The sequence below is a fragment of the Zophobas morio genome, unplaced genomic scaffold, assembly GCF_036711695.1.
Source record: "Zophobas morio isolate AGI-343-1 ecotype UQ-CSIRO unplaced genomic scaffold, CSIRO_AGI_Zmor_V1 ptg000226l, whole genome shotgun sequence".
Lineage (NCBI taxonomy): Eukaryota > Metazoa > Arthropoda > Insecta > Coleoptera > Tenebrionidae > Zophobas > Zophobas morio.
In genome coordinates this window covers 27,373-53,458 of record NW_026972330.1, presented here as the reverse complement: position 1 = coordinate 53,458, position 26,086 = coordinate 27,373, and the positions used below count along the sequence as shown (strand labels likewise).

General features: G+C 30.7%; 3 protein-coding genes and 1 long non-coding RNA gene across 4 annotated transcripts; 2 read left to right on the top strand and 2 right to left on the bottom strand.

The window, feature by feature from the left end:
* The first annotated feature begins 1,514 nt into the window (after nucleotides 1-1,514).
* On the top strand, nucleotides 1,515-2,868 carry LOC135146385 (adenosylhomocysteinase A-like). Its single transcript, XM_064078560.1, has one exon. The coding sequence runs from the start codon at nucleotides 1,543-1,545 to the stop codon at nucleotides 2,866-2,868; it is 1,326 nt and encodes a 441-aa protein (XP_063934630.1). The 5' UTR covers nucleotides 1,515-1,542.
* Nucleotides 2,869-3,422: 554 nt separating this feature from the next.
* Nucleotides 3,423-9,658, bottom strand: LOC135146392 (tubulin gamma-1 chain-like). The gene is made up of 16 exons (XM_064078565.1): nucleotides 9,575-9,658; nucleotides 9,404-9,516; nucleotides 8,708-8,761; nucleotides 7,888-7,966; nucleotides 6,956-7,059; nucleotides 5,787-5,862; nucleotides 5,464-5,550; nucleotides 5,275-5,405; nucleotides 5,155-5,224; nucleotides 5,026-5,108; nucleotides 4,650-4,734; nucleotides 4,533-4,591; nucleotides 4,399-4,473; nucleotides 4,219-4,305; nucleotides 4,038-4,153; nucleotides 3,423-3,546 (listed from the first exon to the last, which is right to left on the bottom strand). The coding sequence occupies exons 1-16, from the start codon at nucleotides 9,621-9,623 to the stop codon at nucleotides 3,423-3,425; spliced, it is 1,392 nt and encodes a 463-aa protein (XP_063934635.1). The 5' UTR covers nucleotides 9,624-9,658.
* Nucleotides 9,659-18,426: 8,768 nt separating this feature from the next.
* Nucleotides 18,427-19,299, top strand: LOC135146396 (uncharacterized). Its single transcript, XR_010283802.1, has 3 exons — nucleotides 18,427-18,499; nucleotides 18,668-18,950; nucleotides 19,017-19,299. It is a non-coding gene; the product is annotated as an uncharacterized LOC135146396 (long non-coding RNA).
* A 1,742-nt stretch (nucleotides 19,300-21,041) lies between these two features.
* On the bottom strand, nucleotides 21,042-25,467 carry LOC135146388 (uncharacterized). Its single transcript, XM_064078562.1, has 8 exons — nucleotides 25,405-25,467; nucleotides 25,158-25,295; nucleotides 24,198-24,288; nucleotides 23,407-23,444; nucleotides 23,186-23,243; nucleotides 22,190-22,258; nucleotides 21,220-21,416; nucleotides 21,042-21,143 (listed from the first exon to the last, which is right to left on the bottom strand). The coding sequence occupies exons 2-8, from the start codon at nucleotides 25,236-25,238 to the stop codon at nucleotides 21,051-21,053; spliced, it is 627 nt and encodes a 208-aa protein (XP_063934632.1). The 5' UTR covers nucleotides 25,239-25,295; nucleotides 25,405-25,467; the 3' UTR covers nucleotides 21,042-21,050.
* Between the last annotated feature and the right edge of the window lie 619 nt (nucleotides 25,468-26,086).

Sequence of the window (26,086 nt, the reverse complement as noted above, 5' to 3'; positions counted from 1 at the left end):
TCAATTCTCACACCTACGAATTTAAGCTATTTAAACTTTTGGATTTTCTCACCAAAGAACTCCCGAAGTAACAAATAGTTGAGTCAATTTTGCATACGAGTTGTTTTAAGTTCACACATCTTTTTGTTCGGCTAACATTTTATAAAAAGTTGATACCCTTGTAAGGCTCCTGCCAACTCTCTTTTTGGTTTAATCTCGTTTAAAAGAACTTTAGGATCAATGCTCTCAAACTTTATTTGGCTAAAGGGATAAAGCTTGGGTGCAAGCTAGAGCATAGCGAAGGGAAGTTAACCCAAGGAAAATTATAATCATTGCGGCGAGTGTAGTTTTTTAAATATCGAAAAAACTCAGGAGTACGTTTAGAAATTATACCATGTTTTATATGGAAGAAAGTTTACTTTACAAAACCCAGCATGATAATGACTTCAAATAAACTGCACACCAACCACTTACGTTATTATTATATTAAAGTTTGTAAAAAGAGTTCCCCATGTTCTTTTGTGCAATAAAATTGAGGAGAGCATTAGAAGTGAGGTGAGCCTGTAGGATGTGCTTAAAATTCTGATATATAAACTAGCGAGCGATAGGAAAAATTTCAGCTAGTGGTACTGTACTAGTAAAATATATTTAACTTTGTATTGTAAATTATAGGGCAAAATACTAAATATCCATTCTCACCATTTCTTTTTCTTAATAAGCCCCCTAAATAAAAGATTTACAAACTTGACAGATTGGCTGACGCCAAAGTGGGCATAAATATGTTATTTCAGGAATAACTAATTAGAAAGAACTCGGTAAACTGAAATAAACTATCATATAAATTTTTAAACTGTAACAATAAAAAAAACAATTTTTTGTTCACCCATTCCGCCACCAGGACACAGAAAAATCCTCGATTTAACTTAGTAAAGTAACCACAAGGCTTAACCGTTTACTTAAATTGCTGATAAAAGATCTTACTAGAAAATTACTATAACATTCGATGTTAATAACTTAAAAGATTTTTTTTTATTATGTAAAGTGTTGATTGTTACTGTCAATGACTTTAACTTTTAAAGTGAGGAATCTAATATGTTCTCATAAAAAATACACACCTTAAATAGTATAACACTTGGGTAATACGCTATTTCAAAACTTTAATACAGGTATATTAAGAAGATAAAAAATACCATCCGCAGCGTAATTATGGAATTTTTGACTTTGATGGAAGTCAGTAGGTGATGTGTACAACTTAATACTTGTGTTATACAAAAAACCTTTCTATCTTTCGCATGCTGTTTAAGATAGTAAACACATCATGGAGCTCTCTTGGAGTTTTGCAAGCTTTTAAAAACTATCGGAAATGTCGAGGAGATGAAGGCTTAATAAGATAAAACAGGATTAATAATGAGGTCGTTGGTATTATTCAGGTTCCTTTTATAAGTCTGCAGCTTTAGGGTAGAAGCAAATTATAGCTCGCCATGAGGCGTAATGCCATGCAAAAAATATCTAATAAAAATATTTAGTTCATATCATTATTGACGTCATTTGGATATTTTGCGAATGTTTGAGAGTTCAATGCTTGCAGGTGCGGAACGAGTATCTTATAAAGTGGCAGATATTACTCTTGCCGAAGCGGGTCGAAGGGAAATAGAAATAGCAGAAAAAGAGATGCCTGGGTTACTTTTTCTTCGAGAACGTTACGGGGCAGAGAAGCCTTTGAGGGGTGCTAGGATAGCTGGCTGTTTACATATGACTATTCAAACTGCTGTATTAATTGAAACGCTTATAGCTTTAGGAGCTAAAGTTACTTGGTCGAGCTGCAACATATTTTCAACCCAAGATCACGCTGCTGCTGCTATTGCCGCGGCTGGAGTCCCGGTTTTTGCTTGGAAAGGAGAGACAGAGGAAGAGTATATTTGGTGTATAGAACAAACATTGGTTTTTCCTTCTGGGGAACCTCTTAACATGATTCTAGATGATGGTGGTGATCTGACTAATTTAGTGCATGAAAAGTTCCCCCAGTATCTTCAAGGCATAAGAGGGATTTCTGAGGAAACTACCACAGGGGTACATAACTTGTACAAAATGTTGGCAGCCGGGAAGCTTAAAGTACCTGCTATTAACGTTAACAATTCCGTGACTAAGTCAAAGTTTGATAACCTTTACGGCTGTCGTGAATCTCTTATTGATGGTATTAAACGCGCTACGGACGTAATGCTGGCCGGGAAAGTAGCAGTTGTCGCTGGATATGGGGATGTCGGGAAAGGCTGCGCAATGTCTTTGAGTCGACTGGGCGCTCGAGTCATCGTGACTGAAGTTGATCCCATCAATGCTTTACAAGCGGCCATGGAAGGCTACGAAGTGAACACAATGGAATATGCCGCCTCGAAAGGGATGATATTTGTCACTGCCACTGGATGTTCCGATATTATCGTTGGACGGCATTTTGAGGAAATGCAAGATGACGCGATAGTGTGTAACATCGGCCACTTTAATTGCGAGATTGACGTGAGCTACTTAGATAAAAATGCTGTAGAAAAAGTTTTGATAAAACCGCAAGTGGAACGTTACACAATGAAGAATGGCCGCCACGTTATTGTGTTAGCGGAGGGGCGGCTGGTAAATTTGGGTTGTGCCACGGGCCACTCGTCTTTTGTGATGTCCGCTTCTTTCACAAACCAAATTTTAGCCCAAATGGAATTGTGGAATAATGCTCAGAACTACCAGATTGAGGTCTATATGCTGCCCAAGCAACTAGACGAACTGGTGGCACGTGCACACTTGGACAAACTGGGCGTCGTACTAACAAAACTTACCGAAAAGCAGTCAAACTATTTAGGAATTAGCGTAAACGGGCCTTACAAGGCTGATCATTACAGATATTAGTTTATTATTTGATTATTGTAAACTGTAAAATATTAAAATAAAATTTTTTATAAACTTAATTAATTTTAACTCGCAAAAGTTTATTAAACTGTACTTCCATATGCTGATAATCTTAATCTTTTAACTTATTAGTTACAATAAAAAATTCTAAAAAATTATAATGCGATTATTTTATAATTATCGTTAACATCGAACTTTGTTGATTCCACGCTTTTAACTATTAGGTTTAAGACAAATTATAATAATGCTTGCTGCATTTAGTTTTATACGATCCAATAAAATATTATTTTAAGCAGTAAATTGCCTTTAAAAGTTTCTGATTTTCTATTTAATGCATTTAAGTAAAAAACTTTAGAAATATTAAATAAACTGTAAATAAAAATCCTTAACATTGTTTAGTCTTTAGAATTTAAAAGTTTCCTTAAATTAAATTGCAAACAAAAAAAAGTACATATTTTAGGCGTTTTTTTAATAACGTTTACTGTAATGCACAATGAAAAATTGACTTCTTTACAAAATAATCGTTTATTATTAGCAGTTGTAAGCAAAACTTGTTAAGAAACAAGAGGAGCTTGAGGGCGACTTTGCGACTTCTGAAAATCCAACGGCGAAGGAAAATCAGCGTACGACGAAGTTTCGGCGAGTCTGTACTCCTCAATAACTTCTTGAACTTTTGCTCTATAATTATAAATAAAATAAAACTAATTATAATCTTAATTCTTTAAAATACAATTTTTAACAAGTTTTCAAATGTTTCTCGGTAAATTAATCAAAGCAGTGTTTGATAGCAAAGTAACAAAAAAAAAAAACTACGTCTTATGATTATATAATCTTTGAAAAATAAATGAATAATACTTTATAATTATTTTAATATATATTGCATAATATGCAACTAAATCCAAACAAAACTTTTTGAAAAAAATTATACTATCTACTAAAATTTGGAAAGATTCGTATATAAATAATATAAAAATGCTAATAAAAAATAAATAATCTTAATTTATGACAATTAATTAAAGCAGTTTTTCAAATTTAACTTAAAAATAACAAAAATTTACTTTCCAACAATATCATCTATTATAAATTAACACGTCACTTTTTATATAACTTTTATTAAAAAATTTTTCTTGAACGAAGTAAAATTATAAAAAACGAATAAAAAAGGAAACCGAGAGTCGTCCAGTTCGCCAAGATCGTCGCGAAAAATCTCTTCTTTTCGAAATTCTTGAAGATAAGCATTTCGATCGCGAAGTTTATTGAATTGTTTAATCATTCTTTCGAGTAGCTTTAGAAAAGCGATTCAAAATTTAAAAAAATTAGAAGTTTAAGTAAATAAAAAATGTGCTGCACCGTAGCCACGCTAGTATGATTGGCCAGCATAAAGCCAGTCACGCGGTTACTCGTGTGAACAAAAGGAGATCGTCTAGTAATCATCACCTGATTTAAGTTTTATTATTATTAATGATTATTATTATTATTATTATTATTATTATTATTATTATTATTATTATTATTATTATTAGCAACAACTTGTATGGAGGAAGGGCCCCATGGCACAAAGGTCGCCAGGTTGCCTTCTCTTATCCTTTGCAAAGATTTATGCACCTAAACATTAATGTTAATAATGATAATAATAATAATAATAAAATTAATAATAATAATACTTGAGTTGGATCGATATCTCCTTGAATAGCGTTTAAAATAGAAATATAGCAGCCTCTTCCTTTTAATAATAATAAAAACTTTACTATATAGAAAGTTGAAGAAAATGAATGAAAAACCGGAAGGAATGGACATCATTATATTCTGAGATTGAAGCAGCCTCCTCATAACATCGTGGACAGACGTTTTTCTTATACTCGCGTGCTTAAAAAATAATAAGGATAAGGGGGATCACAAGTCTCTGTTTAAGTTCAGCTAGCCAATTATTATACAAGTTTAGCTTATATAAAAATATGATAGTCAGTTGCATCTACTGAATTTTTCTATTGGTTCTATTATCGTTTTGTCTACTTCACGTAGTACTTTCCCAGAATTTTTTTTTGACAAACTCAAATGATACTTAAAAAATTCTTCTAGCGACGCAAAAGTAAAGTTTATAAAAAAGTTATAATTTAAAATAGACGATGTAGAAGTGCAAGCACAATTATCGATTACCTCCTGATGCAATCCAATAAGAGGGGTGAACCCAGTCATCAGATAATGGAGGCGTGGGATTGGTACAAGAGAGGATAAAATCCCTGTGATTAGTTAAATAATAACAAAAAAAAACCGAAAAAAGATGACCAAGAAGCGTATTGTTCATGTAAGAAGGAAAGCGAAGCGTATTAGTGCTGGCAGACATGACCGTCGATATCTGTAAAAATTAATAATAGCAATAATAATAGTAATAATAAAGAAAAAAACCAAATGGTTGACATCACTAAAAGAAGGTTGTTCGATATGGAGCTGATTGGCCGCTATTTTGTTAAGAGCCGTATTATCCAATACAACCACACCGTCAGCGTGCAAAGTCAACCGCTTCAGCGACAATATAGCTGGTTTATAATATTATTATACTTATTATTATAATAATAATAATTATTATTTTGATACCATTATAAGGTTGAACAACCACATCGCTGGACTCGCCAATATTGGGAAACACCGAATAAGTTTGCACAAGTTTTTTAGGAAAGTAATCTAAAGCCGACTGTATATCATTAACAGTGTTGGACTCAAAGCGCACGCTTTAATCATTGGTCGCTTGCAATACACGTACTATATATTGCGACCATATTATCCAATCGAAAGACGTTACTTTGGGAAATACAATTTAGTTTGTACATTTATGCCAATCAAAATTCATTAAAATATAAAAGTTTTCCTCGACAATATTAACAACTATTATATAGTCTGCTTATCAAAAAAAGGAAGACCGGATATCTTTTCCAGCAAATAAGAGCCCATTCCCGAGCCTGTCCCACCAGCGATACTGTGGCAAAATTGGAATCCCTAAAACATACAAGCCGAGAAACTAAAAAATATATAAAACTCTAAAGTTTAAAGATTTTCATATAATAAGTTTATAAGTTTATAGCAAAAAAGCTTCAATAGTTTTCTCTAGATAATAAATAAAAATCTAGTCAAAAAACTTTCAAGCATACTAATAATATATAAATTAAAAAAATTTAAAAAAGTTAAAAGCAAAAAAAAGCATAAGAAAATATCTTTAACTTTTCTGATGAATTTTTGAAAACATAATAAAAAGTTGCCAGCATATATAAGAATAAGAATGATAAAGTAAACTTTCAGTCAATAAAAAGTTTTGTAAATACAAATATATTTGAGCCAGAAATCTTTCAAGTTTAACAAAATTTGTAAAGTTGAAAAAATAAAAATAAATAAAACTAAAAATAAAACTTTTCAAAGTAAAAATAAAGAAAAAGTTCAAAATTTTATTGTCAAAAAAATATTCAAGACTAAAACTTTTAGGCTTAAAAAAAATAAAACAAAAATTATGAAAGTTTTTTAGTCAAAAATTGATAACTTTTATATTGAAAATAACTTTTAAATAAAAAATAAATTTCTGTAATTATAAAAATATAATAAACGTAAACTTCTGGTTCTAAATAATTCTTGTATAAATAATAATAATAAAAATAATAACACTTATTTTAAATGAATTTTTGATATAAAAACATTTATACAAGTAAATAAAAAAAATATATTCAGTATTATTAATTCTTTTTTTAAAGCCACTATATATATTATGTTATGATTTTTACTTATACCGAATTCTTTAAAATAAAAGTTATAGTACCAAGAAACAAAAACTTTTTGATTTATACTTTTAATTATAATTATACATAACTGTAAAAATTTTTTGATTTTATGAAATTTATATATAAACTTCCTACATAATAAAGTTTATTAGAATAATAATGCTTACAATATTAAAGTTTTAGTATATTAAAAGTTTCCAAGTAGTCGTTCAAAATAACAATAAAAAATAAATTTTAAAAAACTTTTGAGCATAATAATGAAACAATTATCCATAAAATTTGTCATTAAACAGCCAATAAATAAATAAATAAAAAATTATAACCTCTAGAAAGTCGCAGCCTTCGGCTTCCCTATTGATCATTTCTATTATTGGCTCAAAATGTTTGTGGCATTGGCAGTAGCCGGCCGCCCAAATGTTCCCAGCCCCTGAAAATAATAATAATAAATAAGCTATTTAAACTATTAAAAGTTTTAAAAAGAGAGCTCATATAAAACTTTAAGCATAGAAAAGAAACAAGTTTATATAAGTTATATTTTTTTAAAAAAAATCTCATATTAAAGTTTTATTTATAAATATAAGATATAATGAATCTACAAGAGCGGGTTATAAAGATTTGAAATATATTTATGAAAAAAAAAGAATAAAACGTAAAGTAACTAATAATCAGCAGTTATGATTATAAAAATTTTATAAAAAAATAAATAAATTTATTATAAAAGTTTGATGTAAAAACTTATACAAAACACAAACCTTTTTTTATTATGTGACAGTAAAATAAAAAGTTAAATAATCTCTTCTAATATAATAAAAATAATTATATAATAGATAATGAGAAAAAGTAAAATGTTAATTAATTTTTTTTAAACTCATTTACAAAATTAACTGAATTACTATTTATCAATTTCTTTTAAAATAAACACAACTAACTAAAAAATAAAAAAATCACCGAGATATAAGAAATTATAAATCCAACAATAAACAAATTGTTCGCACAAAGAAGCTATTTTGGAGGCAAACAGACACCTGTTGCCATCAAACGGCCACAATGAATCTTAAAAAGGCAAAACACAATTTCTTCTAATGAAGTAAAAAATAACCAAATACAGCTAAAACAATCTAGAAAAGTTCGATTCCTAGCAAAATATGATAAAATAATAATAATAATAGTATAAAAAAGTTAAAAAAATAAAAATAAAAATGGAGGGGAAAAAGAGCATTAAAAATTGGGAATATATTATCAAATCGAGTGGGACCTCCTCCTTGCAAAGATTTATAAATATTTTCTTTGTTATAAATTCTCCCGTTTTTTGAATTCAATACTGCATCGATGACCTTTTCATATTATGAAAATATATTAGAAATAAGAAAACTTTAAAAAAAGGAAATAAATTTCAAATAGTTTTTAAGATTTCTAAAAATAGTTAACTAAAACGTCAAAGTATAATCTACTTTAAAAAAAATAATTAAAATTTTTTTATTCGTTTTTCTAAGAAACTTTTATATTATACATGAGTTTTCTTTAATAATAGTTATCTTTGAAAAATTCTTAAAATAAATATTTTTTATCCGGAAAAAAAAAATTAATATAGTTGACTTAACTTATATATTTTCGTGGTAAATTCTTAAAAATCCTTTAATAAAAAATTACAATCAATTTATAATTTATTTTCTTTTATTGTTTTTTTTATTTCTTTCATAATTAGTTTTGTTTAATGTTAACAAATAATAAATACAATAAAACAAAGGGAAGGAGTAAGCCTTTTTTATTAGACAAAAATTTGTTTTGCTCTCGTTATTATTCGATATTAACGGTAAAATTAATAAATTTACAGTAATACGTAAGCTTAAAAAAAACTAATAGAATTACAAGTAGACTAAAGATTTAAGTAAAGTAAAAAGTTGTATATGATAAAAAAAATTAATAAAATCTTTAATATCGGTGATATGAAAGAAAGAAACGGGAGTTACAGATAGCGAACATTTTTTTTTATTTAATTTTATTTCAATATGAAAATAAGTAAGTTAACAGTATTAAAAATATTTGGAATTATAAGAGTTTCTATAATAAAGTACACGAGGCTCCAAATCTAACAATATCGCACGCGGAACGTAATGGTCATCATCGGCCTAAAGTCATATACATACATACATATATATAAAAACAGTATTTCGGCATCAATAAAAGAATTAAAACTACATTAAAGGGTTTAGGTGGATCTGAATTTAGCTTTAACAAAATTTGGGAAGTCGTACGTCCACTTTTATTTTCTATTTTCCTGAAAATTTTAGTGCCGCTACATACTTGATAGAAATTTAAAAACAAACTGGTGCTTAAAAAACAGCTAACAAAACGCAGGTGCAACTCAGTGCCGTTCTAAGAATAATTTTTAATTGTATTTATACAAGCCTTTGCGTAGCGCAGATCCTCTATAACTTTTTAAATTTTTTTACAAGAGTACCATAAAACACAAAACAAACAAACTTGTTCACAAACGCGGTTCTGCTATTAACTTTATTTTTTATTAAGCAGGGTTTAAAAGAGCACCTCTAAAAGGACGAAATCTTAATATTATTCCATCAAAAACCAAGATTACACTTTGAATAACATTATTTCCTTATTTACAATTTTAATTAGAAAAAATTTATAGACTTCAAAGCTAAAATTTTAAGTAACCAAAGTGTACTAAAAAATAATATAATTATAATAGAGTAAATATTTGTACACAACAGAGCATATTACAGAACTGAAAGTATCAACTAAAATAAGACCTGATAAAAAAATACGTCTTTTCTATCATTTACTTCAGTAGACAAGTCTTGCAATTCACCTTCAGGTCCGATACCGTGTTCGGCGGTAATTTGGTTAAAAAATGCAGAAGCAACTTTCAATAAAAAAGGAAAATTTAACATTTATAATAGCATATGACTAAATATGTATACTTTGATTTCCGCATTGTCCTACGGCGAGTGTTACGATTTCTCGAGTCATATTCACTTTCACTGACGAATATGAGTACAAGCAATAGCTCTATTGTATATAGACTTGGCCTACACGTCGCTTACGAGGAGGGATGGAAAGGGTTTTGAAAGGTTATCAGAATATAGGAATAGCGTGTCGCCTACCGTTTCAAAAATTATAATAACATGAACAAACATTAAAAATATAATTATATCTTTAACAAGAGAAAAAGATTATTTGGAAATTTAATAATATTAAAAATATTAGCTGTACACTAAGAGTTTTATTTTATATTGTTAATATTATTATTTTGTTTTATTTATATTTATTAATATTTAGTAATTTTTTTCTTTTGTTATTTTATGTTATAATAACTATTTCTTTCCATATTATTTTTATTTTATTACAGTATTTTGTTAACGTTTTTATATTTATTATTAATTTAATAGTATTTTATTTGTTAATATTACCTCATACAAATTGCCAAAAATTACAAAGTCAAGGTTTTCATTTTAGTGTGTTAAAGATCTTGAGATTATGTTAACCGGTAATTTTTTATCTAACTAAATTTTTTTTAACTAAAAAAAGTAAATATTAGTTATTATATTTTTACTGACTACTGCATTTATTGTTGCTCCACGAGTGGAAATGAGATAGAAGGGATCGTTTAATGGTATCTTTAACCCTAATAATTGACATGCTAAGTTCGCATTTCATTTACAAAATAACATTAGCGTATATATGACTGCTAAGTTTAAATCTTTTTGATTTATTGGTTTTGACAAAAGTGCAGTAAAGTGTAACTTGTTCTAATAGCTTTCACCTACGTAATACCTTAATTTAAGTAGGTGCAAAAACAATAACTGCTCTACCTAACACTATTTGCAGCCCCCTTAATATAAAGCATAAGCCTTCGTATCTCTAGCAATGACGTTTACTATTTTCGTATATTATGATTCACGTCATGGGGTTCAAGCAAATTGGGTTAGTGCAGTGGAATGCTACCAAGGTAGAAGACTGACTATTTTACTGCGCTCGCATGAAACCGCCCACTCCTTGTGTGAGTTACGAGAACAAACTCTAATTAGTGATTTCTCCGAAAGAGTAACATTACCGTCTTAAGACACTTAGTGTTAATGAAGAAAAGGCAGGCCTGCGGCACGCCAATGAGCCTAGGGTGAGGGAAAAGGCAAAGCTTTTAATGAAAGGGGTGACCACTGGAGTGAAGTGATCCAGTTTCTATTATCAGTTAGCCTTACTCGATCGGGCTTTTAGATTTAATTAACCGTATATATTGTATTTCCTTACTAAAATTGGTAAGACTGAACGCCTACCAGTATATTTACTGATCCTAGGACGCCTGGGGACACCGAATTTTTCTATTTGTTGGCAAGGCGTGTACGGTCGATTACAAAAAGATTTTAACTGTTAATCTGTATGTCCCCTCTCCTTAAGGGTTAAGGCCTAAGAGTGTCCCGAAGGACTAAAAAAATTGAAAACTATTGGCTCTGGACTTCTGCCATTTTACCTAGTGGTGAAAAACCGCAAAAAAAATCCAAACTCCGAGAGAAGAGCGACCTAGATACGAGATTCGAGGCCCCTGGAGACCACCCGGCGATTTGAAAGTTAGCTCTCCTAGTGATCCGTTTTTATTTCTTTTAATTTTTTTACAATGATATTCCAAATCACCGGATTTAAGAGCTCTCAACAAGGTAATAGCATAAAAATTAGGGTCAAGCTTTTATTAAAGCAATTTCATATATCCCCTATTATAATATTAAAAACTCAAATTGAGCTCTTCTGCAAGTCTTCGGTAAACGCGCTGAATAAGCCGTTCGTAGGGGGTAAAAGCATGTTGTTGGCAAACGGTGACCAGGGAGCTCGAGCTGAAGGTCTTGAAGTAGAGTATCGTTAGAATAAATTACCTCTCGCACGATATGACTGACACAAAGTGTAATAAACGAAACAAAGAAACACAAAATAGGGACTACTTTACTTTAGATTTGCATTGCTTTCATACATGAAATTAATGAAATTTTCTGGAAAGTTGAAAATGTTCGGGAATATTCTCAATTACATATTAATTTGGAATTTTGGTAGCTTGTAGCCTATTAAAGTGAAGGATAGAGTTTGATCCGTTTCCCTTAACCTTCGCTGCAACATAGCTTGCGTCACAAAAGCTTTTTGTAAATTATGACCCCAAATAATTCGCCTGGGAAACCATGAGTTATTTTGCTTTTAAAGGCAGCGGCGGTGGTATAGTGGGCTTCTTCGTGACAAAACAGCTCTGCTTTCTTCCGCATTAATAGTAATTTTCTTACGACGACAATAGCTGACGAGCGTCCTAAGTAATACTGCAGATCCTGATGCAATAAGTTTGCGGCTTTGATGAGGAGTAAATCGCCGTGATTTCCGTGCATAAGGCACCTCGCATGTGTGGATTGTCGGGCTGTGGCTAATTGCGCATATAAAATGCAGGTTCTCGTAAAAGCTCGCTGTTAGTAGTTTAAAGGCTAGTATGCCCCCGGTTTACAGTACTGTAGAGGGGTCATATGTACCTAAAAGAAAGTGACATATGACAAATTTAAGTATAACATGGTAGCAGCTATTTGGTTAAAAAAAGAAGATAATCAAAGAGGAAGGGGTGGGGCTGGGGCTGACAGTGCGTAACATTATAATAATTCGAACAGTAAGAGCGGACTTCTATCGGCTTTCATAATCTTGCATTGAGACGTAAACCGGAGCGCTGACAATAGAACTATTGCACTTAAGTATTCATCTGTTTAGTAGAACACATTAAATAGATCTTTAAAAAGTGCAAATATTCAACTGCTTTTCAATTAAATTAGCAATAAAAAACTAATGGGACCACTGATTGCCTTGGCACTATACTGTTCTCTTAGCTAAAATTGTTCTTCCAGTTATTGGACGGTTTTTCTACCATCTTGTCTGAAATAGAACACATCACTTACCAAGACAATAGCCTCATGGATTGGTAACTATTTTTCGTAAAGTGCTATAAATATGAAAGATTTATAGTTTGTCGCGCTCTCGTGATTAGCTGATTTTCCCTCTGATTTTAAGAGTCATGCTGGATACTTATATATACTGCTAGATAACACTATTAGTCTTTATAGCAACTTACATAGTTAGCTAGGACGATAATTTACTATATCAGCTACACTAACACAGCCCAATTCTAAGTTACCTATCAAGCTATAGTATACAATTACTGAGGCTTAATAGAGTACCCAGAGTTCAACTAGGTTTGGTATTATACTGTACTAATGGTCCAGGAACGGGACATAGTGTTGTCAGTCATCACCCATACTAGGACTCAGGCCTGACTTAGCGTCGACTTTGCTACTTGCCTGGAAGACCAGCGTAGATAGAGTACTTATTCAATCTTACCAAGGATGTTAAGTGAAGGGTCGAAAGGATCTGCATGATTCCCTCTACGAGACAACTTGCGTAGACCATATCATCAGTATATTGTGCGCAAGCTTCATCGAGGGAATTTAAAGATTACTTAGCCTGTCACTTAACTTTTCATAAAGCTGACAGAAGTCAGTCAGTTAAAGTTCAGAGTCTAATAAGTAAACAGGTACTGAGGAACGAGTCCTAAGAACGCTACTAACGATTACGAACACCTAAAGACACGAGTACTATAGAACCTGGCACAGGACTTAGGCAAACATAGAGTTTTTACCATATACCTTTCGACACGCGGTGTCACCAACTGTTACTCTCCGCCGTGAATGCTAACCCGGAGCCACTAGCTAGACAGAGGAAGGTCACCATAATTACGCTTCTTAGGGTTTTATAGTAAAAATTATTTTACTAGTGCCACAAGTGCGTTTAAGCATCAAATCGGATACCGGATGTATATTGCTAAGAGTATTCACTAACAAGACAATTACCCGAGGAAAAATTACCCATGACTCCAAGGAAAAGAAGAAGGTTACATGGCCCTTGTCTGGATTAGCCTACATTCAACATACATTCCATTGGCGGATGGCAACCTGTGAACAACCTTATACCGTAACCCACGAGAAGTTACTAGGAATAACAATGATTGAGGTGTATTGCGCATAGGCTAGTCTGTTACAAGCACTTGTACGAAGGACAGCCTAGAACAAAAAGCAATCCTCGACCTGCCATATGGCGTACACCAATGGACGAAGCTTCAATCTATAGCTAACAGTCAAATGCTTCAAAATAGACATAGCCCAACATACGAAGCCTAGCTACACAGTCTAAGCTTTAAAGCTTAACTCTAAATCTTGTCAAAAACTGGCCAAGATCGCTATGATTACAGTCCAGTGGAGGATGCCGAGCACATCCCACGCTACGGTAAGATATAAAAAGTATAGCGGACATACGGGACAAGTACTCTCATCGAGGCACGAGCGAAAAAGTTGGTATCTCTTATACAGATTTGGTTAAGACTTTAATTATTAAAAAAATAATATTCTTAGCAAAAAGGTAATTAAATTAATAAAGGTTGAACTAGCTTCTTCTCTAAGGAGATTTTGGCAGTTAAACCATACCATTCTAGAACGCTACCCTATAAGAAATAAGCACTAATCAGTCCATTGCTCAGGGAGTGAACCACAACCAACCATCTTAATACTGACGGTATGTCTCACAAAGGCAAGCTATGCGATCTAGCGTGACACTATAAATGATATATGTAACACAACTAGTTTCAAACTGGTGTATTAACATTTTGATATAATGCCAATAATGCTATTTAAGTAACACTCATTAGGCGGCCGTTGTGAGGCTCCATGAAAAATATTCGAGTCATTATAAACTATCCATTGCTTTCCTTCGCAACTAATCATTTCTGTTAAATAGTGTGCGTTAGCTCATGCCGGACAGAGGCACAGGATCTGCGGATCAATATAGACAGATGAGAGGTCAAAGCGCAGCTTCATTAATTATTTTAATCGTTATTTTTAGTGTAATAAGTATTAGTAACATTTCTTGGGAATAACATTCCAGCATCGCTCTTACCTTTGCATTCATATTGTAGCAGTGGATCGAGCAAAAGGTAGGGGTAATTACAGGATATAGATGTTTCCGGTGAGCTGTAAACTGTGCATTACATCTTTAATTTCCCTTGAAAGCTGAGTCTTCGAAAAAATACTTTTCATTGTGCTATTTAAAACGTTAAAAGCAAACGACCATAAATCTCCAGAATTTATAATTCTAAGTGTAACATATCAGCTTACTCAACATGGTTAAGAGGGTAAAATGTATCACAGGTTTAATCATAGCTAACTATTGTGTGTGTTCCGACCCTATGATAGTAAGGTTCTTTGAAGGTAGTAAGTGTTACAACCCTTAAGCTTGTAAGGTTCTCAGACGATAATAAACGCCCAACGATAGGCTTATAAGAGTTAAAATATATAGTAAGAAGAAAAAAAAGAGTAAACTAATAACTTTGGGCAAAGATAAATAAGAGAACTAAGGCCTTAGGGCAAAGGTGGAGCTGACGCACCACCGTAGCAAAGCTGTTCACAGGCGGAAATAGAATTTAAGGAAAGACCGTAAAATAAAAACAAAACTCAGAAATTGGACGTAGAAGCAAAAATAGTTTAAAGAGAAATACGCTACTGGCGCTCTATATATAGAAAAGTAACAGAATTAGCTTCCTTACATTAAGGTTGAAAGTCTTAACATTTGTTTAAGCGCTAAAAACGCAAATCATAAAACTATCATGCTATGGTCGCATTTAACATAATAATACCCAATAAAATTAATAATAGGGGTGCATGCTAGATCTGTTCCAGAGCAAAGGATTGATAATATAGAAGAAACCAACAAGCATAAAACTAATAAGAGCTTCTAGCAAGAATGGTGGTAAGACACTACTAAGTCAGAGTTGTGCACAGTTGAGGACAGGGTAACTTACATAAAGAACATGAGAAAGAAATTGTTTCTAAAAACTGGAAACAGTAAAAGAAAAATTTATAAAACAAACTAAGCAAAAGGCGTTTTAAGGAAGACAATAAAGTCAGACCCTTATTTATATATCTGCAGATGACTTTTCCTGGTGATCGCTCGAGTCAATAGCCCTTAAAATTTGAACTCTCTGAAAAATAATTCGCGGACAAACTACATAGTAGCTTTGGATTGTTAAGGTTTCTTCATAAAATTTTTCATCTGTGCAACAGTCACAGCGATAGCGTACTCCTTCCTTGTAGCTCGTAAATAAGCTCTCTTAGCGGTAAGAAATTAGTGTGTCTGGCAAGCCAGTCATAATGAACAATGGCATAGAGTCTGCGCAATGGGTCTAGCCGCGAAGAACCATGACGCTTTTGTCATCACGTGCAGTAACTGTTTTGTCATACGTGGAGTGCGGAAGTTATTGTCATAAGGTCGTAAGCCCAAGAAAGAAACGTTTTAATCATTATTGGCAGAATGCAAAACACATACTAATAAGTAAATCCACTCGATTAAGTGAGAATTCAGGAACAGTAATTTTTGCAAAAGGGAAAATATAAATTTAAGTGAAAATAAAGCAAGTGAGTGGTTGTTTGTGGCCTTCTCCTCTCTTTTCTTCCCCTTTACCCCTTTCTGTTTATTACATTATCCTCGTTTGTTGAATCAGACCCTAGTGCGAAAGCTTTAAATGTCTGTTTAAGTTCTAGATTCACACATATAATTATGCTAATTTAAAATGGTTGCAACTAAAATTAATTCCACCAAAGAAAATAAATCTTGTGACGCATGCTAGATAATAATATGTAAACACAGCACATAACACTTATAACATATTACATATAATATTTATTAGAGGGCTCTTCCCTTCTGGGTGAGGAGCTCTATAGTCGGGGAGGCCTAGCAGTGGTGCCGAGGCCTAGCAGTGGTGCCGACCGATGTTTTCAGATAGCCTTAACAAGATTTTATTCAATGAAAATTTAAAGCATTTTATTAAAAAAAGTATTAAATTCAATACCCAATAAACATTGATTTATCAATTAATCTAGATATTTTAGAGTATTTGATGATATATTAAACTTAAAAGAATAACAACAATCGCATCGATTAATCTAATCTAATTTTCTCCCCTTGTCCCTCTGTTTTGTATTTAGCTTTATTTCTTTATTATTTACTTTTGTTTAAAATTAGACATATTTTTAAGTTAGTTCATATTTTTCTTTATTTTCTCTAAATCCTAATAGCTCCAGATCTTGCGCCCAGGAGCTGCCTCCCCCTAGTGGTGATTTTAGCAGTTTTCCAGCTAGGTAAAATGGTGGGAACCCGGGCCTGATATTTCCCGCTTTATCACTCCCTTCGGAACGGTCATTATAGTTCTATAAAGAGAGTAGACTGTTGGTACTCGTGCCCTAACTTCTGCATAAGAGGGAAATTCAGATTAAGCGGTTTAAGGTCTCTTACGAAGACTGGTCGTAGTATGCCCGTGCCTAACAAGAAATCAATTAAAAAATTTTATCTTGTTTTTCTTTGTGTACTAGAATAATATATCATGGCTTTTGCTTTTTAACCACAGGACACAGACCTAGTGAACTGTTGTAAAAGTCTAACTGCCTTCCGGCAGTGACTTGCGTTTAGAGTCATTATTTATAAAACAACTTTGTTATCAACTACGATTATATGGGAATCAAAGTTGCTCGCAAGAAAAGCCCACTAAACTAATAAGACAGTTTCTTTATAGTGGAAGCGTAGGATAACTTATTAATTAAATGACCAGGCGAGTGGGGCCGCCGGTACGTTAAAGAAACCAAAAAACAAGTGACTGTCCTCAGTTAAAAGGGGGCTTTCACCATGGTAAGTAATAAATTTAAAATCTCTGTCGGATAACCCAGTGTGCTAAGAAGAACAGCTAACAAATTACCTTCATTATGAAATGCTTAGAAGCACGAAACAAGATTACGAACGAATTACAAACAATTTAGGTTCATGAGTATTTTTTACCATTGTAAAATATCTATAAAAGGAGTGCAATAGTCCTTTAAATATTTGGGTTTAATTTGAGGTACATTTAAAAAATTAAATACAGGCTTAAATATGTTAATAAAAGAATGCTTCAACATTTTTTTCTTCATGTTTCTTTGCTTACATTCTTGTTCTTTTAATTTTACCTGTTTAGTGCGTAACCATCTTAATTAAAGAGCACTAGCCAAGCTTATAACTTTTAAAAAAAATTGTTTGCTATCAATTTAAGTTTTTCCACTCTTAACGAATGAGTTTATTTTTAACATAACAATCTTTTTTGTGATAGGAATTTTGAGGTTTGAGTTTTGCAACCATTTAGTTGGATAACCTTTTCAATAGTACGTACCCAACATCTTCCAGAATATATTTTTACTACCAAACTTGGAAAATAAATTGTCACATTAGTGGTCCTTGAAATGTTTAAAAAGGAAACAGTTGGATCGCAGCTTTAATCTGAAGTCAGTGTATTCCCTTTGCCTTGGATGGATATGAAAAAAAATCAATAATCTTAAATTAAATAGAAATAAAACAGGTATGACGAAGTGTATACGAGGCTTCAACTACGTAAAAAATAAATTTTTATTACTGAAGTGAGAAACAAAGGTTTTTGGTTTATTAGAACTGCTAAAGTCATTTTTAGCAAACTTTGTAGTTAATTGAAGTTAACCTGAGCACATGTTCCCCCTATATACCTCCCAAAAATAAATGAACTTTCCCCCTCTATGTTTAACTGTAAATAGTTATTTTTAAGTAGATGCGCGTTAATGGTCACTACTAATAAGAAACAGACGCGGAACATACACTACTGCTAAACTTATTAAACTCGTGTGCAATGTTTTAGGCTCAAAGATATTGTATTGCTTAAGTTTGAGTCCACTCCGTGGCGCCCTCCTATTGTTCTTTGTGTAGTCATGACCAGCACGCGCAGGTGCCAAAAGGTTTATAACTTAAACATTTCTTCTTTAGCCGTCTTATAACTCATATATTTAACATAAAAGTTTTTATTATTGTGGTTTGTATTGTAATTTTTAATTTAGTGTCTAACAGTTAGATTTTACGTTTTTATAGTTAGGGCAATCAACAGACATTAATTTTAAAAAATTTAGGAGTATTACGAAGTAATAAACTCTAATCTTTCTGAAATTGTGGACATTGAGTTGAAAGATAACAATATTTTAAGATGGAAAGGGCTTTTAGTTCCCTGTCAGCCACCCTATAAAAAAGGCGCTTTTGAGTTTTCCATCGAATTTCCAGAAAATTACCCTTTCCGACCCCCCAAACTTGCTTTTTTAACTCCCATAAAACATCCGAATATTGATGAGAATGGGACTATTTGTATTCCCATTTTAAAAGATGAGAACTGGAGACCTACTATTAAAGTCTTAGATGGTACTTTTAAGTTTTACTACTATTGGGTTTTTTTTAATCAACATATATCTGTTGTCACGTAAATAGTATTTAAGTCTCTTTGTCATCTTATTCATAATCCGGATCTTTCTAGTCCAATAAACGAAGAAGAAGCCAGATATTATACCTATAACAAACAAATATGGATTGGACTTGTAGAGGACCATGTTTACCGTCACGCTTATAAGCTAAGGAAGAAGCGCAAACTAGCTTAACTATTTTCTAACTTCTTTTTTAAAAGCTAAAGCTTTCCTAGGAGGACGATTGGCTTGAAGCTCCTTGCTAACAACTCATAAATATACTTAAGAATCCTTTTAAAAGTTTTATAACATTAAAAGTAACTTTTACATATAATATATATTTTTTGTTTGATTACGTTATCTAAGTATAAATGCTATCTTTATCAATTTATGTACGTAGAGTAGCAATAGGAGGCTAAGATATTTTAGATAAAGGAAGTAACCAAGCTACTTTTTCTTTGTTCATTTAAACTTATGGTACTTGTAACCTTTTTTGGTAAGCAATTTATTGTTGGTGTCTACATTTATTTATACTAATAATTACTGTACTTCACTATTAATAAGTTATTAACAGTTATCCCTTCTTCCATATAAGTTTGTAAAACTATCGTTTAATAATCGTACATATCCGACTGAAATATTTTGTCAAAACTGAGTTGTTAACACAACTCCTATCGCTCATGTTTCCGATCATTTAGGTAAGCTCTTAGTTGCTTCTCCAAGCGAAACCTAGACACGATATTGGGCAGGGGTTTAAAATTACCTCTTATTACTCTGAGCAAAATGAAAGGAGATTTCTCCCTTATTAGTAAACCAAAGCTTATAAGCAAAAGTCTCGATAAAGTTCCTAGTGCCCTCATTTTAGAGTATCAAGATATATCATTAATCTAGTTAGAAATTTAATGCAATCAATTATGGTTTAAAGGTCAGCCTATACAATTTAAATTTTTAACTCTGAACAAAAAGAGAATATCAGTTCTCATCAAGTAAATTTTTTTTTAAACCCGTTTTATTTTATCATTACTCTAGTTCTGTTATAAATCTATATTTATACTAGTTTTCGTTTTTCTTCTGATTTTATTGGAGAGACCTTAAGATTTTGCAAAAAAAAGTAGCTCTCAATGAGATAAGACTTACCCATTTAAATTAATATGTAACGTTACTAAGGATTGTAAGCAAGGGAGCACTCGTTATCAATTCGGGCGAATAATTTACTTTGATCAAAGTTAAAGAGTTGTAACTGGTGTAAAGTGTAAATAAAAATGTAATTATCGCAGTAAATGGTTATTCTGTAGCTTATAAAATTAGAAATTATATAATCTTGATAACTCTTTTCTGTAGGTAAAAACTATATAAGAAAGGTTTTGATGCCAATCCTTAATAGTAAGGTATATTTAAAAAAAACGAAGCGATATTATCGCTTATTGGATGAGAAAATTAAGCATTTATCCTTACAACTGCAATAACAATTAATTTGTCTGCTACAACAAATCAAAAGACATGTAATGCAGTGCCTAAAGGATACCGCAAATATGGAAACATCATTTAAACCACCCTAAAAGTGTCAACCCAAACGTATCGTTATTCATTATGAAGGTTGTTAATATGTTAATAGTATAAAGGGCAAAAAGGAAACCGGAATCCAATCACGTGATACAGACATGGAGTTAACTCGCTCACCTTAAAATTATCTAGAAGAGTGTAAATTTTGAAGCTTAACTGAAAAGTGCTCTTTTTCTTTCACTGCTATTACCCATGGGGTTTGGCAATTGTTAAACGTAAAATTCGATATAGAAAGTCGCTTAAAATTAAACATGAGAAGATTATACTGCATATTAAGCGATGATCTATTAAATGCGATTAAAAAGTTTGAGATATATATTTCTTTTTTAATTGATAGAAGCTTGTATAATAGCTACATTAAGAAAATTATTAATTGACAAAAAAATTTATGTATATATAAAGTTGCTAAAATCAGTATTAAGGTAGAAATAAGACAAAATAAAGTTAAAATTTTTATAAAGACTGTTTAATAGTAATTTATATGTTCCATTCTGTTTGTTTAATTAATATTAGTATTATTGGGTTGAGAAGTAAAAAGAGATTCAATAATTGACTCTTCTGAGAGATGTTTTGCAATAAAGTCTGGAAGCTCCTGTGTATAATAATATTTTAAGAATGAAACCTAATATGTAGAGTCTAAGTTTATAAAATTTTAAAAATTTTTTTACAGCGAATGGATCATCGGAAGTTTCCTTTATAATTTTTTTAAATTCGTAAGTAGTTTTAGGCAATATGGTAGTTGAAGTTTCTGAGAATAGATCGAGATTCCATAAATCTTTGCAGTAACTGTTGTTGCTGCTATCGCTAAAATTGTAAAAAAGCCCAAAGGGATCGTCAAAGGGGTTTGAATGTTCTCTGGATTCAGCTGAAAAATTAAAAGTATTATTATCCGTACTCAAAATAAAGAGAAAAAAAATTATTACTATAAATTATTATTGAGTAGTAAACGATTGGTTACGAGAATTTTCATAGTTATAATAAAAAAACCCCATTAACGATTTTTTACATCTGGAAATTCCGCTTAGTTGGAGGAAATGACTACCTTAAAATGCAGTTTGGGTTTTTAGGAGATAAACTAAACTTTTTTTTTAAAATCATTTACAATATTAAATAAAAAATTATTCTAGTTACTAAAATTTACGTTAACTTAAAGAAATCCCTTAACCCTGAAAGCTTGTATAACATATAGTGGTTAGCCTAACTATGTAAAACGCCTTCGACGTGGACCACTTTTCTTGTATTATAAGTTAATATTCAAAAATAGTGAAATACTTTTTATTATTAGCAACTGCGAAGAATGAGCCTATGAACTGAGCAAAACTCTTTTAGGTACAGTATGATAAAAACTTTTATACTCGATCTGCACAGACATGCAGATTTTATGACTACAACTGCAGCGGCTGGTGAAAAACAAAAGGAAAGTTTTATTAGGATAAAACTTTTAAAAGTCTTATAGTAAAAGTTACTTTTACTTATGCTGTTTACGTTCGGCCACGACGTTATTTATGATATCAAATAATAAAAGAACAGACTTAATACTAATATGCATTAAACAAGTTGGTAAATTATGGTTAGCAAGTAACACAAATATATTAAAGGTTATTATAAGTAATAATAGACAAGAACAATAGGTAAAACCCAAAGTAGGAGCCCTTGTAAAATCATCATGCAAAAGAGTAATTAGGTCTTTCTTCTCACATTTTTTTTCTGTGGAAAAAATTGTTTGTAAGATAGTATTATATATTTTTAAAAGACCTTCCAGTTTTATAGACTTTTACTTTTGAAAATTAATATTATGTTTGTTATATTAAAAGAAAATTTAAAAATTTGATTTATAATATAAAAGATTGATATGAAAATATTCTTTTATCCTTTTTATTTCAACTCATATATATATATAATATTATGTGTTATATATTTTTAATCTATTTTTCCGCAAGCCCATCCATTCTTTAAGAACAGTTATAGTACTTCCTCGTGGAGAGGCACAAAAAAGAATATGCAGAATGCACTCTTACTCAATTTTACAAATATTTTTATTCACTAGCATTATTAATTGATTATTTTATGACAACTTCTAAATAAAGATGCTTCCTTTTTTAGTAATTTGTTGCAATTTAAAAATTAATGCTACCAGTTCAACAAAGGTTAAAAATATTCGGGAATATTTTGCTATTTTAAAGATACAAGTAATTATAGTTAAACCAAAAAAACTTACCATTTGTGCCGTATAACCTAAATTAGGCAGGTACAGTGTAACAAAGATACAATAAAGTAGTAGTGAGAAAGCGATTCTTTTTTACTCTTTTCGTAATTATACGAAAATTATAAGAATTAAATAAATAATTTTATTTTTTACTAAAAGATTAACCAAGTCTTCACAATTTCTGAGTCACTAAAAATTCCGTTACGTAGTTAAATGAGAATAATTGTTTTACGTTTAGTGGAAGTTTTACTTTAAAATACTTAAATATATCAATAATCACAAAAGTTTTAGTCTGAGAAACAATTAATTAAACTTTTTAAGTAATAGGTCAATGGTGCTATTGACTCGTAGAAAAAAGTAACTAAAAAATTATACTTGTAGACAAAAGAGTATTATTAATTTAAAAAACTTTTTAAGCACATTTCTACCCAATTCTTGAAAAGTCTGGACTTCGGGCGCATTTCTTACATTAACACTCAAGCTTTCCTATAAAGAGGCAAGTTTTATAAGTGAATTGGGATAAATATGAAGAAGTACTATGAAAAATATAAATATAATAAATATGCATATATACTCAGCTTATAGAAAATAATTCTTGTAAGAATAAAAATAAAGGTATTAATTAGTATTAAAAGAGACTTAAAAGTACCTCTATACTTTTATCTTTAGAAGGGATTGTTAAAAGGCCTACAAGAAAGGACATTTTAGAAAAAGGATAAGACTTTAGTAAATATTTATATATTAGTTACTCTAAACTGATAAAATTTTTATGTCGTATAAAAATTTAATTTATTATTTTTCTTTTGTTCACTATTTAAAACAATTTAGTATCTAATATATACACCAGAGTTGAGTATCGAATATATTTATTTTTGGTCAGTAACGATACAAACGTTTTTCTTGGTGCTCTTCTGTTGCTTACCACTACACACTCCTACTCAACAACAGTTTAATATTAAAAGCGAGCCCTTTACAAAATTTTTTTTATTTATTAATTACTTTTATGACAATAAAGTTTATAAAAAATTTACGACACAATAATATTATCACATTGCTTGTCTAACAAAGCAAATATTTTTTTAAACAAATTAACTTAAATAATAATTATTTCTTATTATATAGAGTACCATATACTTTAATATAAATCTGTTTTTTTATTTAGCATAAATTTTTGTACATATAAACATAATCTTAACAAACTTTTTTTAATTGTCAATGGCGCTAACAAGCAAGTTTCAAAACAATTTTTTTTGCGTTAAAGCTGAATCGGGTTATTAATATGAAAGTTTTCTCTGCTTTTACTTTTAACAAAGTTCCTATTACGCTTAAACGGTGATTGTTATTTATAAGCAATATTTTGGAAGAACAATAGTTATTTTTAAGTTAAATAACTTTTTATCGCACTAACTGAAGCACAAAAATAAACTCAATTAAGTTCACTTTTTAAGCTTTCATATAATTCTCGTAATTCTTCTTCTTTGTGCTGAAGGGAACTTTTTACACTTGCAGTTTTCCGGAGACTTTCAAGTAGCTAAATATATAAAATAATAAAATAAGTCCAATTAGAGATTACAGTTAGAGTAAAATGTATCCATTTTATAAAAAAATTCTTTTTATTAGCGTTTGAAATATGATACTAATATTATAATTAATTGTGATATCTATTAGATAAGTTCTTTTGTAGCGCGTTTATTTAATATTTTCAAGAGTGTATTTTTTACATCACAACGCACGTATATTTAAGAGAATCAATTATTTTTAAGACCGTACTATTTCTCTAATTTATATTAATGAGATCAGCCTTTCAATTGCATAGGTTAGAAATAAATGGTTTTAATTAGAACAATAAATAACTTATAAAGTTGGAATAGTGTTGTTTATTGTCATTTTTAAGACTTCTTAAAAGATGGCAACACAACACTTTAAGGAGTTCCGTAACTAACAAGTCGGCGTTTGTCTTATGAAACCTAACGAACCTTACTTTTTTGCGTATTTCAATCTGAAAGTCAAAAAAAACTTGAATAGTCCGACAATTAGTTATATGCTAGATAATACTAAGGATCGCTTTGTGCGCGACCAACGAGAGATGAAACAAGCCAAGTTTGAATTAATAGTTTAATAATATTAAAAATATAGTTTTTACTATAGTAAGGCGGCAATGATAAGTTTTTTTAAAACTGTTAAAGAATTCTTATGTAGCGTTTCTATGAAACGGCTATAGTTTACTGTACAACAACAGATTTTAGATAATACAAGTGAAGTTCAAAACTTTAAAAATGTAAAATAACATAATTTTTATAGGTAAATGTTAGTATACTTTGCTTTTTAAAGTTCAACTCTAAAAATGGTGCCTATTGTCTTCTATATAGTGCTCATTAATTATAATAATTTTAGAATTACTTTTTGCTTTTCTAACTCCAGCATCTCACATTTAGACTCCAAGTCCGTAACAAGATTTTCAAGATGTTTAGTTTCTTCCATTTCAGAAGAGAAATGTAGATTCAAATTACGTATTTCCAATAGTTTGTTATTAACTTCCTTAATAAAAAAACAAGCGATATTAGTAAATCTTTATTAAATTTATATTATCTAATATATTAATGGGACTCTCGTCTGTAATAAAAATATTTTAATTAACCCATCTGACCTTATTTCGTTTTTTTTAAAAGGAATTAATGGACTTCAAAACCATAAAAGTTAGTCTCTGTTTAGAAGGTATTCTTTATTTTAAAAGGCAAAGCAACTTTTTTTAAAGCTTTTTATTACTAGTTATTAAAGAATTGCGTTACTAATCGGAGCGTCATGCTTCCACTTAGCCCAGCTAAAAAGTTAATTTGAACTTCATTTTTTATAAAAAAAATATAGGACAAGCTGGTTCAAGACTAATTAAAGACAATAAAGTTTCTTAATCTTTATTTAAGGCACATTTTATCAATAAATTTATTTTTACTAAACAATTCTACCTTAGTGCAAAGCAAAAAGTCCCTTTCTATACAGTAAAATATTAGCAAAAAACACTATGTCAGAATGCTTGGGAAGGTAACTTTTAAAGATGAAACTTAATTACTTCAAGGATTTTACATCAGTAATAAGAGATCTTCTGCAGTTAAGTGGCAGAAATTATAGGGCTGTTTACTGATGTACAACTTCTAGTAAACTGTAAATATTCTGTTTTGTAATTTTTGTGCGGAGGTAAGTAAAAAGCAAATAATTATTTAAATCTTTTTTCCTCCTTTTTTTTTAGTTCCTGTTTAATTCCGCTTTATACCTCTAAATTAAAATCTAAGAGACGCTCCCCGACTAATTATTTCTGCGACGAACGGTTTTTT

What these genes read in the sequence shown, in the direction of transcription:
- LOC135146392 (XM_064078565.1), bottom strand. Translation starts at nt 9,623, where the DNA reads ATGACTCGAGAAATCGTAACACTCGCCGTAGGACAATGCGGAAATCAA. An exon ending in TGTTAGATTTGGAGCCTCGT is followed by an intron (nt 7,967 to 8,707) that starts GTACTTTATTAT and finishes TAATATGAAAAG; the next exon opens with GTCATCGATGCAGTATTGAA. An exon ending in AATGATGTCCATTCCTTCCG is followed by an intron (nt 4,592 to 4,649) that starts GTTTTTCATTCA and finishes TATTATTAAAAG; the next exon opens with GAAGAGGCTGCTATATTTCT.
- LOC135146385 (XM_064078560.1), top strand. Translation starts at nt 1,543, where the DNA reads ATGTTTGAGAGTTCAATGCTTGCAGGTGCGGAACGAGTATCTTATAAA.
- LOC135146388 (XM_064078562.1), bottom strand. Translation starts at nt 25,238, where the DNA reads ATGGAAGAAACTAAACATCTTGAAAATCTTGTTACGGACTTGGAGTCT. An exon ending in CCAGACTTTTCAAGAATTGG is followed by an intron (nt 22,259 to 23,185) that starts GTAGAAATGTGC and finishes TTTTTTCCACAG; the next exon opens with AAAAAAAATGTGAGAAGAAA. An exon ending in TACAAGGGCTCCTACTTTGG is followed by an intron (nt 21,417 to 22,189) that starts GTTTTACCTATT and finishes TTAATTTTTCAG; the next exon opens with CTGAATCCAGAGAACATTCA.